The 14,534-nt window shown below is 37.3% G+C and overlaps 1 protein-coding gene across 6 annotated transcripts in view; it reads right to left on the reverse strand.

Annotated features, from left to right (window-relative positions):
- ABCB7 (ATP binding cassette subfamily B member 7) overlaps positions 1-14,534 on the reverse strand; it is a 139,941-nt gene that overhangs the window by 66,506 nt on the left and 58,901 nt on the right. For 5 of the 6 annotated variants that reach the window (XM_004283812.4, XM_004283813.4, XM_033412929.2 and 2 more), the window contains one exon: positions 13,999-14,118. The exons of the other annotated variant lie outside the window; for it this stretch is intronic. In XM_004283812.4, the coding sequence (XP_004283860.1) occupies positions 13,999-14,118 (120 nt within the window). The remainder of the gene's footprint in view (positions 1-13,998; positions 14,119-14,534) is intronic. 6 annotated transcript variants of the gene reach the window in all.

Raw genomic sequence — 14,534 nt, forward strand, 5'->3', positions numbered from 1 at the left:
TTTTATATAGAAAAACAAAAGATCCAGAATATCCAGCACAATATTGAAGACAAAAACAATGTTGACGGGCTGATACTATTTGACATCAAGACTTACCATAAAGTTAATCAAAACACTGTGGTATTGGGAAAAGAATGGACAAATAGATCCATGGAATAGAACAGAGAGTCCAGAAATAGACAAATACACACAAATATAGTTAACTGATCTTTGACAAAGGAGCAAAGGCAGCCCAGTGGGGAAAGGATAGTCTTTTCAAAAAATGGTGCTGAAATAACTGAATGTGAGAGAGAGAGAGAGAGAGAGAGAGAGAGAGAGAGAAAGAAAGAAAGAGAGAGGAGAGGGAGGGAGGGAGGGAGGAAGGAAGGGAAGAAAAGAAAAGAAGAAAGAATCTAGACAGTGACCTTACTTACACCTTCTGCAAAAATTAACTCCAAATTGATTACAGACCTAAATGTAAAGCAAAAAACTATAAAACTTCTAGAAGATAACATAAAGGAAAATCTAGGTGACCTTTGGTTTGCCAGTGACATGAGATAACAACATTAAAGGCACAATCCATGAACACTGATAAGTTGGACTTCATTAAAATTTATAACTTCTGTTCTGTGAAAGACACTGTAAAGAGAAGGAAAATACAAGCCACAGATCGAGTAAAAATATCTGTAAAACATCTATCTGATAAAGAACTGGTATTCAAAATATGCAGAGAACTCTTAAAATTCAACAATCCAAATAAAAAATCAGCAAAAGACCTGACAGACATTTCACCAAGAAGGATATACAGATGCCAATAAGCATATGAAAAGATGCAAAATGCCATGTGTCACTAGGCAATTTCAAATCAGAAGAAAAATGAGATACCATTATGCACCTATTAAAATGGTTGACAAGGATATGGAAGAACAGAAACTTCATTGCTAGTGGGAATGCAGAATGCTACAGCCACTTTGGAAGACAGTATGGCAGTTTCTCACAAAATTAAACATAATCTTACTATACAATCTAGCAATTGCAATCCTTGGTAACTATCCAAATGAACTGAAAACTTATGTCACACAAAATCCTGTACACAAATGTTTATTGCAGCTTTGTTTATAACTGCCAAAATTTAGAAGCAACCAAGATATCTTTCAAAGAGAGAGTGGATAAACACACTATGGTACCTCCATATAGTGAAATATTTTTCAGCAATAAAAAGAAATGAATTATTAAATAAAAAGAAAGACACAAATGACCCAGAAATGCATATTCCTAAGTAAAAGAAACCAGTCTGAAAGGGCTACATACTATATGATTCCAACTGTATGACATTCTGGAGAAGGTAAAACTACAGAGACAGCAAAATGATCAGTGGTTATCAGGGATGCAAGAGGATCGAGAGAGAGATAAATAGGTGGAATGCCTCAGATTTTCAGGGCAGTAAAACTATTCTGTATGATACTTTAGTGGTGGTATCTCACATTATGCATTTCCCCAAAACCATATAACTAAAACAAAGAATGGAATCCTAATGTACACTATGAACTTAGTTAATAAGAATAATGTATTTTTTTTATAATTGGTTCATCAATTGTAACAAATGTACTACACTAATGCAAGATGTTAGTAATAGAAGAAATTTAGTGAGGGGGCTTTTGGGAGGAGGGAACTCTCTATACTTACAGCTCAATTTCTCTGTAAGCCTAAAAATTCTCTAAAATATAAAGTCTTTTAATTAAAGAAATACTCCAGGGTATAAATCACACTTCTCAACTTAAGTAAAGGCTTCAGGTAGCATTGTTAGCATTGTTTTACTTTTAAAAATGTTTTTCAGAAAATTTTAAAGTATCAAAGTTAAGCAAAAAGTGCATTAATCTTTTGAAGACTGCAGTTACTGGAAAACTCTAGCTCCTCCATGAAGCCTTCCCTAAATGCCTAATTCTTGGAACTCCCCTATAGCTTCATTTGTGACTCCCTTTGGGTGTTTATGTTGTATATATTTTATCATTATTTGTATATTCTTCTCCTTCAGTACACAGCAACTCCAGGAGGGCAAGGCCCACATTTTATTCATTTTTGTATTCCCAGCTGCCTAAGCACAGTACCTTATACCTAATAGTCAGTCAACAAGTGTTTATTTGGTACATATTACTATGGTCTGAATGTTTGTTTCCCCCTACCAAATTCATATGTTGAATTCTAACCCCAGGATGATGGTATTTGGAGGCAGGGCCTTTAGGAGGTGAGTAGGTCATGAGGGCAGAACCCTCATGAATGAGATTAGTGCCCTTAGAAGAGTGCCCAGAGACCCTTCTTGCCCTTTACATCATATGAGGTTACAAAAAAAGACAGCGATCTATGAACCACCCAGTTTATGGCATTTTGTTATAGCAGCCCAGATGGACTGACACATATATTATCCATTACTCTATATAATAGATGCATTCTTGAAGAAATGAGGTATTGATAATATTTTTATAAATCACACTCTCCCCTGAAATTATTTTATAATTTTAAAATAGCTTATTTTCATTTCTAACAGATTAGTGAGAATATCTTTTTGTACTTGATATTTAATTTTTTGTGACCCCAATTTCTCTGTCAACTAAGTGGTTTCCAAGATGGTAGTGGTTAGAGAATATGAGTAAACTTTTTTACAATATTAAAACATTTATAAAATCAGATGATTTCAATAAATGTGTTTTATATTTTCCTTAAATCCTTATATTACATATTAAGTGTAACATACTAATAAAAAGACTGAAATTTTTAAAATCCTTAGAAGAGATTAATGATGATGTGATACTCCTATGATGTATGTGGATGATAAGAAAAGGTACTGCATAAAATTAGTAGGGATTTAAGGAATGAAGGCAAAGAGTATTCTCTCTGTCTCTATCTCTGTGTCTCTTGTGGCAATAGAACCACTAAACTATACCTCACACAGAATTCTACAGTACTAAAAGAGAATTGCTGTAACTTGGATAGAAGAAATACCAATCCATCCTCTTGGCCTCCTCTGGGCTGCAAAACATCTCTATATAATACAGTTTATCTTAAAAATCTTTGTTGGAGGCAATGACAGCATTAAGAATCTCAGAATCAAAAGAGCATTAAAAAGCAAATAAGCAAGCAGATGGTATGCTGTGGTCCCATATGTTAACCATGAAAGCCTCCCTTTTCCTTCTACTCACTAAACATTTCTCTCTTTCTGTCTTCCTTATCCTTCATGGATGCCTTAGGCCTTGTTATGAAACCACCACACACTGCTCAGATGGCTGGGTGGTATTCAATTAGAGCTGAAAAGGTTCCTGAACCCTGCCCTAAAATTCCAAGAAGTATGTGGAGGAGGTAGGGAAGATCTGAGTATAAAGGGGCATAGATTGGTCCAAAGTGCTTATATGCCAAAGCATGTAATCAGGTTGAGGAAAAAAATGGGAAGCCAAGGAATGAAAGGACTAACAATGCACCTAATGCACACAAATGATAAATCACACCTGTAGTACTACTCAAAAATAAATAAGGGACTCGCAATTCATGATGGCTAAGGAGTAAGACGTGATCACCTTCCTCCCAACAGATACATCAAAAATACATCTACATGTGGAACAACTCCTACAAAACACCTACTGAATGCTGGCAGAAGACCTCAAACTTCCCAAAAGGCAAGAAACTCCCCCAGGTACCTGGGTAGGGCAAAAGAAAAGAGAAAAAACAGAGACAAAAGAATAGGGACAGGACCTGCACGTCTGGGAGGGAGCTGTGCAGGAGGAAAGGTTTCCACACACTAGGAAGCCCCTTCACTAGCAGAGACGGGGGTGGCGGGGTGGAAGCTTCAGAGCCACAAAGGAGAGTGCAGCAACAGGGGTGCAGGGGGCAAAGCAGAGAGACTCCTGCACAGAGGATGGGTGCTGACCAGCACTCACCAGCCTGAGAGGCCTGTCTGCTCAGCTGCCGGGGCGGGCAGGGGCTGGGAGCTAAGGCTTCAGCGTTCAAGGTCAGATCCCAGGGAGAGGACTTGGGTTGGCTGCGTGAACACAGCCTGAACGGGGGTAGTATGCCACAGCTAGCCAGTAGGGAGTCCGGGAAAAAGTCTGGACCTGCCTAAGAGGCAAGAGACAATTGTTTCAGGGTGCGTGAGGAGGGGGTATTCAGAGCAATGCCTAAACGAGCTCCAGAGATGGGTGCGAGCCGCGGGTATCAGCGCGGACACCAGAGGCAGGCATGAAACGCTAAGGCTGCTGCTGCAGCCACCAAGAAGCCTGTGTGCCAGCACAGGTCACTATCCACACCACCCCTCCCGGGAGCTTCTGCAGCCCACCACTGCCAGGGTCCCGTGATCCAGGAACAACTTCCCCGGGAGAATGCACAGCGCGCCTCAGGCTGGTGCAACATCACACTGGCCTCTGCTGCCGCAGACTCACCCCTCATTGCATACCACTCCCTCCCGCCATTATGAGTGAGCCACAGCCCCCAAATATGCTGCTACTTTAACCCCATCCTGTCTGGGCGGGAAACAGATGCCCTCAGGTGACCTACATGCAGAAGTAGGGCCAATTCCAAAGTGTAGCCCCAGGAGCTGTGCTAACAAAGAAGAGAAATGGAAATTTCTCCGAGAAGCCTCAGAAGCAGCAGATTAAATCTCCACAATCAACTTGATGTACCCTGCATCTGTGGAACACCTGAACAGACAACGAATCTTCCCAAAATTAAGGCGGTGGACTTCAGAGTAACTGCAGACTTGGGGTTTGCTTTCTGCATCTGTTTCTGGTTTTATGTTTATTTTAGTTTAGTATTTAGAGCTTATTATTATTGGTAGATTTGTTTGTTTATTGATTTGCTTGCTCTCTTCCCTTTTTTGTTAAACGTATATATGTATTTTTCCTTTTTCTCTTTTTGTGAGTGTGTATGTGTATGCTTCTTTATGTGATTTTGTCTGAATAGCTTTGCTTTTACAATCTGTCCTAGGGTTCTGTCTGTCCATTTTTTTTTCTATAGTTTTTAGCACTTGTTAACATTGGTGGATTTGTTTTTTGGTTTCGTTTCTCTCTTCTTTCTTTCTGTTTTTATAGCACTTTTTTATTTTTAATAATTTTTTAAAATTTTAATAACTCTATTATTTCCCTCCTTCCTTCCTTCCTCCCTCGCTCCCTGCCTCCCTCCCTCCCTTCCTTCCTTTCCCTTTTTTTCTCAGCCGTGTGGCTGACAGGGTCTTGGTGCTCCAGCCAGGTGTCACACCTGACCCTCTGAGGTGGGAGAGCCAACTTCAGGACACTGATCCATGAGAGACTTCCCGGCTGCACGAATTATCAAATGGTGAAAGATCTCCCAGAGATCTCCATCTCAATGCTAACACCCAGCTCCACTCAAAGACCAGCAAGGACCAGTGCTGGACACATTATGCAAAACAACTACCAAGACAGGAACACAAACCCACCCATCAGGAGAGAGGCTGTGTAAAATCATAGTAAATTCACAGACACCCCAAACCACACGACCAGATGCAGTCCTGCCCACAGGGAAGACAATATCCAGCTGCATCCACCAGAACACAGGCACCAGTCCCCTCCAGCAGGAAGCCTACACAACCCACTGAACCAAACTTACCCACTGGGGGCAGACACCAAAAACAACGGGAACTAAAAATCTACAGCCTGCGAAAAGGAGACCCCAAACACAGTAAGTTAAGCAAAATGAGAAGACTAACAAACACACAGCAGATGAAGGAGCAAGGTAAAAATCCACCAGACCAAACAAAAGAAGAGGAAATAGACAGTCTACATGAAAAAGATTTCAGAGCAATGATAGTAAAGATGATCCAAAATCCTGAAAATACAAGGCAGAAACTACAAGAAACGTTTAACAAGGTCCTAGAAGAACTAAAGAGCAAACAAACAATGATGAACATCACAATAAATGAAATAAAAAATTCTCTAGAAGGAATCAATAGCAGAAAAACTGAGGCAGAAGAATGGATAAGTGACCTGGAAGATAAAATAGTGGAAATAACTACTGCAGAGCAGAATAAAGAAAAAAGAATGAAAAGAATTGAAGACACTCTCAGAGACCTCTGGAACAAGATCAAACGCACCAACATTCGAATTATAGGGGTACCAGAAGAAGAAGAGAAAAAAAAGGGACTGAGAAAATATTTGAAGAGATTATAGTTGAAAACATCCCTAATATGGGAAAGGAAATAGTCAATGAAGTCCAGGAAGTACAGAGAGTCTCATACAGGAAAAAATCAAGGAGAAACATGCTAAGACACATATATTAATCCAACTATCAAAAATTAACTACAAGAAAAAAATATTAAAAGCACCAAGGGAAAAGCAACAAACACAAGGGAACCTCCAATAAGGTTAACAGCTGACTTTTCAGCAGAAACTCTGTAAGCAAGAAGGGAGTAGCAGGACACATTTTAAGTGATGAAAGGGAAAAACCTACAACCAAGATTACTCTACCCAGCAAGGATCTCATTCAGATTCGACGGAGAAATTAAAACCTTTACAGACAAGCAAAAGCTAAGAGAATTTAGCACCACCAAACCAGCTTTACAACAAATGCTAAGAGAACTTCTCTAGGCAGGAAACACAACAGAAGGAAAAGACCTACAATAACAAACTCAGAACAATTAAGAAAATGGTAATAGAAACATACATATTGATAACAACCTTAGAAGTAAATGGATTAAATGCTCCAACCAAAAGATATACACTGGTTGAATGGATACAAAAACAATTCCTGTATACATGCTGTGTACAAGAGACCCACTTCAGACCTAGGGACACATACAGACTGAAAGGGAGGGGATGAAAAAAGATATTCCATGCAAATGAAAATCAAAAGAAAGCTGGAGTAGCAATTCTCATATCAGACAATATAGGACTTTAAAATAAAGATTATTACAAGAGACAAAGAAGGACACTACATAACGATCAAGGGATTGAGCCAGGAAGAAGATATAACAATTGTAAATGTCTATGCACCCAACATAAGAGCACCTCAATACATAAGGCAAATGTTAACAGCCATAAAAGGGGAAATCGACAGTAATACAATCATAGTAGGGGACTTTAACACCCCACTTTCACCAATGGACAGACCATCCAAAATGAAAATCAATAAGGAAACACAAGCTTTAAATGATACATTAAACAATATGGACTTAACTGATATTTACAGGACATTCCATCCAAAAACAGCGGAATACACTTTCTTCTTAAGTGCTCATGGAACATTGTCCAGGATAGATCATATCTTGGGTCACATATCAAGTCTTGGTAAATTTAAGAAAACTGAAATTGTATTGAGCATCTTTCTGACCACAACAATATGGAACTAGATATCAATTACAGGAAAAAGTCTGTAAAAAATACAAACACATGGAGGCTAAACAATACACAACTAAATAACCAAGAGATCACTGAAGAAATCAAACAGGAAATCAAAAAATACCTAGAAACAAATGATAATGAAAACATGATGACACAAAACCTATGGGATGCAGCAAAAGCAGCTCTAAGAGGGAAGTTTATAGCAACACAATCCTACCTCAAGAAATAAGAAACATCTCAAATAAACAACCTAACCTTACACCTAAAGCAATCAGAGAAAGAAGAACAAAATAACCCCAAAGTCAGCAGAAGGAAAGAAATCATAAAGATTAGATCAGAAATAAATGAAAAAGAAATGAAGAAAACGATAGCAAAGATCAATAAAACTAAAAGCTGGTTCTTTGAGAAGATAAGCAAAACTGATAAACCATTAGCCAGACTCATCAAGAAAAAAAGGGAGAAGACTCAAATCACTTGAATTAGAAATGAAAAAGGAGAGGTAACAACTGACACTGCAGAAATACAAAGGATCATGAGAGATTACTACAAGCAACTCTATGGCAATAAAATGGACAGCCTGGAAGAAATGGACAAATTCTTAGAAAAGCACAACCTGCCGAGACTGAACCAGGAAGAAAGAGAAAATATGAACAGACCAATTACAAGCACTGAAATTGAAACTGTGATTAAAAATCTTCCAACAAAGAAAGCCCAGGACCAGATGGCTTCACAGGTGAATTCTATCAAACATTTAGAGAAGAGCTAACATCTATTCTTCCCAAATCCTTCCAAAATATAGCAGAGGGAGGAACACTCCCAAACTCATTCTATGAGGCCACCATCACCCCGATACCCAAAGCAGCAAAGATGTCACAAGAAAAAGAAAACTACAGGTCAATATCACTGACGAACATAGATGCAAAAATCCTCAACAAAATACTAGGAAACAGAATCCAACAGCACATTAAAAGGATCATACACCATGATCAAGTGAGGTTGATCCCAGGAATGCAAGGATTCTTCAATATATGCAAATTAGTCAATGTGATAAACCATATTAACAAACTGAAGGATAAAAACCATATGATAATCTCAATAGATGCAGAAAAAGCTTTTGATAAAATTCAACATCTGTTTATGATAAAAACATGCCAGAAAGTAGGCATAGAGGGAACTTATCTCAACATAATAAGGGCCATATATGACAAACCCACAGCTAGCATTGTTCTCAACGGTGAAAAACTGAAACCATTTCCACTAAGATCAGGAACGAAACAAGGTTGCCCATTCTCACCACTATTATTCAACATAGTTTTGGAAGCCTTAGCCACAGCAATCAGACAAGAAAAAGAAATAAAAGGAAGCCAAATCGGAAAAGAAGTAGTAAAACTGTCACTGTTTGTAGATGACATGATACTGTACATAGAGAATGCTAAAGATGCTACCAGAAAACTACTAGAGCTAATCAATGAATTTGGTAAAGTAGCAGGATACAAAGTTAATGCACAGAAATCTCTTGTATTCCTATACACTAATGATGAAAAATCTGAAAGAGAAATTAAGGAAACACTCCCATTTACCAGTGCAACAAAAAGAATAAAATACCTAGGAATAAACCTACCCAAGGAGACAAAAGACCTGTATGCAGAAAACTATAAGACACTGAGAAAGAAATTAAAGATGATACAAATAGATGGAGAGATACACCATGTTCTTGATTGGAAGAAGCAACACTGTGGAAATGAATATACTACACAAAGCAATCTACAGATTCAAAGCAATACCTATCAAACTACCAATGGCAGGTTTTACAGACCTAGAACAAAAAATTTCACAATTTGTATAGAAACACAAAAGACCCTGAATAGCCAAAGCAATCTTGAGAAAGATAAACGGAGCTGGAGGAATCAGGCTCCCTGTCTTCAGACTATACTATAAAGCTACAGTAATCAAGGCAGTATGGTACTGGAACAAAAACAGAAATACAGATCAATGGAACAGGATAGAAAGGCCAAAGATAAACCCATGCACATATGGTCCCCTTATCTTTGAGAAAGGAGACAAGAATATACAATGGAGAAAAGACAGCCTCTTTGATAAGTGGTGCTGGGAAAATTGCACAGCTACATGTAAAGGAATGAAAATAGAACACTCCCTAACACCATACACAAAAATAAACTCAAAATGGATTAACGACCTAAATGTAAGGCCAGACACTATCAAACTCTTAGAGAAAAACACAGGCAGAACACTCTATGACATAAATCACAGCAAGATCCTTTCTGACCCACCTCCTAGAGAAAGGGAAATAAAAACAAAAATAAACCTAATCAAATCTAAAAGCTTTTGCACAGCAATGGAAACCATAAGCAAGAGGAAAAGAGAACCCCCAGAAAGGCAGAATAAATTTGCAAACAAAGCAACTGACAGAGGATTAATCTCCAAAATATACAAGCAGCTCATGCAGCTCAATATCAAAAACACAAACAACCCAATCCAAAAATGGGCAGAAGACCTAAACTGACATTTCTCCAAAGAAGATATACAAATGGCCAACAAACACATGAAAGGATGTTCAACATTGTTAATCATTAGAGAAATGCAAATCAAAACTACAATGAGGTATCACCTCATACCAGTCAGAACGGCCATCATCAAAAAATCTACAAACAATTAATGCTGGAGAGGGTGTGGAGAAAAGGGAACCCTTCTGCACTGTTGGTGGGAATGTAAATTGATACAGCCCCTATGGAGAACAGTATGGAGGTTCCTTAAGAAACTGACAATAGAACTACCATACGACCCAGCAATCCCACTACTGGGCATATACCCTGAGAAAACCATAATTCAAAAAGAGTCCTGCACCACAATGTTCATTGCACCTCTATTTACAATAGCCAGGACATGGAACCAACCTAAGTGTCCATCGACAGATGAATGGATAAAGAAGAAGTGGCACATATATACAATGGAATATTACTCAGCCATAAAAAGAAACGAAATTGAGTTATTTGTAGTGAGGTGAATGGACCTAGAGACTGTCATACAGAGTGAAGTAAGTCAGAAAGAGAAAAACAAATACCATATGCTAACACATATATTTGGAATCTAAAGAAAAAAAAAACGTTGTGAAGAACCTAGGGGTAGGACAGGAATGAAGACACAGACGTAGAGAATGGACTTGAGGACATGGGGAGGGGGAAGGGTAAACTGGGTCGAAGTGCAAGAGTGGCATGGACATATATACACTACCAAATGTAAAACAGCTAGTTAGTAGGAAGCAGCCACATAGCATAGCAAGATCAGCTAGGTGTTTTGTATCCATCTAGAGGGGTGGGATAGGGAGGGTGGGAAGGAGACACAAGAGGGAGGGGATATGGGGATATATGTATACATATAGCTGATGCACTTTGTCATACAGCAGTAACTAACACAACACTGTAAAGCAATTATACTCCAATAAAGGTGTTAAATAAATAAATAAATAATGACTAGGTTTTAAAGATTTGGCAGAGTGATTATTTTTAAACTGAGGACAGTATAGAAGCTGAACAAATGATGTTAGGAATGGTTAAATGCTACTACTATGCTCTACATTCCTAAAGTTGCTCTGTGGTGTAGTTCCTACCTAGTGAAAGAAAACTTTTAATATATATGCTCTGAAAGTACCAGCATGCATCATAACACCTGGTAATTTCCTCCTTTTCCTGATCCAAAAGAAATCAAAAATACATTTGGAAAACTTATTTCTCTATATTAATTTCGGTTTACTTGTAATCAGTTTATATGAGATTAGTACAGCACTTTCCATTCTATGGGTGCTCAGTGTTTGTTGACGGAAGAATCAAATATTAGCCTTCTGAAAATACTTCAGTCCTTATGGATGTTAACTTGGTCTGCATTTTATACCTGATATCGACCTGTCACCAAGCAACAAAAATTTACATTTTGAAGGACTGAAATTCACTCTAAAAACAAAGTCTAACACAAATGTCAGTACTTAGGACTCCTCCCTTTGACTAGCTTGGTCATCTTCTAATCTGCTCTCTTCAATTCAAAAGAAAGTCCAGAAAACAATCTGCCTTTAACTTGTCAGCAAGGTACTTACAATCACATGAAGGAATAAAGAGCAATTTGCTAATACTGCCTTGCACAGGAGCTCAGAAGAATCCTTATCCTTCAGTAATTTGTAGGTAAAAGACAATTCAGCAACCAATACTGTTCTAAAAATGAATGAGTTAAAATTTTTCAACATTAGCTAACAAAATTAGATTTGTAATACAGTTCTCTCTTTTCGGCTTGACAAAGAGAATAAAGTATGGATTCTTGGTTTGTTGCTCAGAATCTTCATTTAAATTCTCTCCCAGGCAAGTTCACTGGGAGAGTACTCACCAGAGCCCATAGATGAGAAAGGAGACAAGAAAATAGATGGAGTGTGACTGAATTATTTTGGTTTTACTCTCTAATCATGCCTTCCCTTTTTCCACTATTATTTACTTCCCTACAGGAACACATTTATCACAAGTGACGTCTGCAGTTGTTGTCTATTTCTGTTCTTTTCTTTGATGAACTCATTAATTTGCATTGTTTCAACTATCACCTCAATATCTCTAGCCCTGGGCTCCTTCCTGAGCTTGTCTTGCATTTTGTATTATGAGCCACTTGATGTTCCACTGGCACCTCAAACTTAACATGCCCGAAACCAAAATTTTCATCTTCCCAAACAAGACTTCCTGACTTACTACCTACTTCTGTTAAAGGCATTATCATTCTCTCATCCTTGGCATCATCTTTGAATCCTATTCTGTTTTTTACTTTTAATATCTCATCCATTGCTAAGTCTTGTTGATTCTACCTCCCTTAATTCACAATATCCCTGGCATCTCTTCTCTCCATATTACCATCTCTATCACCCGCTCCAGTACAAACTACTATTACTTCTCATCTAGGCTATTACATTAGCCTCCTAACTGGCTGGTAAGTGTTTGCTGAATGAATGCATGAAATGAAAATGAATGAATGGTATCCCTACTTTAGGTCTCTCACCACCCTAATTCATCTTATACAACAGTCAAATTAATTCCCTAAAGTACAGCTCTAACCTTATTACTCTTCTACTCAAAATAGAGGTTCCTACTTCCAACATGATTAAATAAATTTTACAGTTTTACAGTTAAGGTATTTCACAGTAGGAATTCTATTTATCTTTCCAAGATTACTTCTAATTCCTCTGAAACATTATCTCTTCATTAGAGCAAAACTGGACTACTCACTTCTCCACTCACACTATATGATCTCTCTCATCTTGTCCATGTTATTCCTATACCTGTAACAATCCTACTCATCAATCCAGGCCTATCTCAGACATCACCTCCTCTGTGAAACCTTTCCTGACTCCCCATATTGGTGGTTCTTTCCTTTGAAGCCCTCCAATACTTGAATGGTACTTATTTTCAATCATTTATGACCTATGTTGTATTATGACAATAAGTAAAACTTGTCTTATCCTTATAATTTGAGAAAAAAATGTGCTTTACTCATATTTGAATACCCTGCAGGGCCAAGAACCATACTTGTATGACAAGTTCTCAGTAAATATTTTTAGGATAGGGTAAAGAATGAGTAAATAAAAGGGAACACACAGGACACAGAGAAGAAATAAGTGATAAGAACTGGGTTCTAAAACAATGTATTAACCCTTATACATAGAATGATAACCAAATTATAGCCAAATCTCATTTATACTTTTGAGCAGACATTTTTTTGTACCATATTTCTGATGGAAATCCAAATCTATTTTTATTTTAACACGTATATAATGTTTTATTATGTGCCAGGTACTGTTCTAAGTCTTTTATATGTTAATTTATTTAATTCTTATGACAACCTATTTTACCTTTTTTTACAAACTGGGAAACCAAGGAATGGACAGTAAGCAATTTACCCAAGGTTACAAGGTTAGTAAGAGGCAGAGCCCAGGAAGCCTGACTTGAGACTATAATATGTACTATGACTATATATTGTACCTAAAGATAATAGAATTCACTGACTTTAAAATCTGAATAAATTGAAAGGAGTTCTTCTTGAAAGCCCAGAATCATTATCATAACTTTGCCTTATTAAAATGTGTTACAGTATAGTGATAAACTGAGGAGGCTGCTAAGATGTAGAGGGTCCCTATACTGAATGTACCAAAATGCCCAGCTTTTTGGCTTTTGGGTTTTTTTAAGTTTTTCTGTTTTATTTTTCCCTTCATGTCACACTGCTGTTTACCACTTATGACTATTAATGTACCTAAAATGTCTTCATCCTCTTTTCAATTTACTAGGAACTGAAAACTAAGCTTACCAGAAATATGTATTAAATAAAAGCCAGCAGGACTCTGAGGAGCTTCTTTTACAAGTTCCTTATGCTTTGTTACAACCCACGATCCTGTATCTTACACTGGTTTCAGGAAGAATTCCATTAGGTTGAGGCTGTTATAAGTCTGATACATAGATAAATCAGGCATTATCATATAATTTCTGCTGACTGAATAGAAGAGTTACATAAACGAGGGCCCTAAATGTTGACAATACTCCCCAAAGTGACTTATATCAGCCTAAGTTTCTTTACTAGAAAATGTCATAGTATTTCCTAGTTATAGCAACGAACAATACATAATTTCTCTTATTCTTACCTTTGCTCCACCCAAAAATCCCAAGGAAATGGCAACCCTAGCTCGTAGATCTGGCCTGTCTCTGGGCCACACATAAGAGAGCATTGCTTTTATGATTTTCTGAGTATCAACATCTTTTAACTGTTGAAAGAGAGAACAAAAGCAGTGAGTAACATGTCATTTCAAAAATAAATATAGTTCAATAGTGTAGAATTATGTAAATATTTGAGGAAAATACGAAAACATTACAAACATAACTTTTATTCTGAATCTAAGGTCAATATCTTTTAAACTCAAACTATTTCAATAGTTTTTTAAAAGCTACTTATTTCTCTAAATTTCTTACTTTCAGCTATAGCCATCCTCATATTGTCAAAAAGTTATCCATACATTTATTTGAAGTTATCTATACATTTATTTCTTATCTATTAAGCTATCAAAATATTACATAAAATTTAAGAAATATTTCCATATTTCCATCTTTGTGGTCAAAATCTTTACATACGTTGGCCTCTTTATCAGTATGTTTATGTAAGATATTTTGGAACCCTACGTCC

This window comes from Orcinus orca, chromosome X (assembly GCF_937001465.1).
Source record: "Orcinus orca chromosome X, mOrcOrc1.1, whole genome shotgun sequence".
NCBI lineage: Eukaryota > Metazoa > Chordata > Mammalia > Artiodactyla > Delphinidae > Orcinus > Orcinus orca.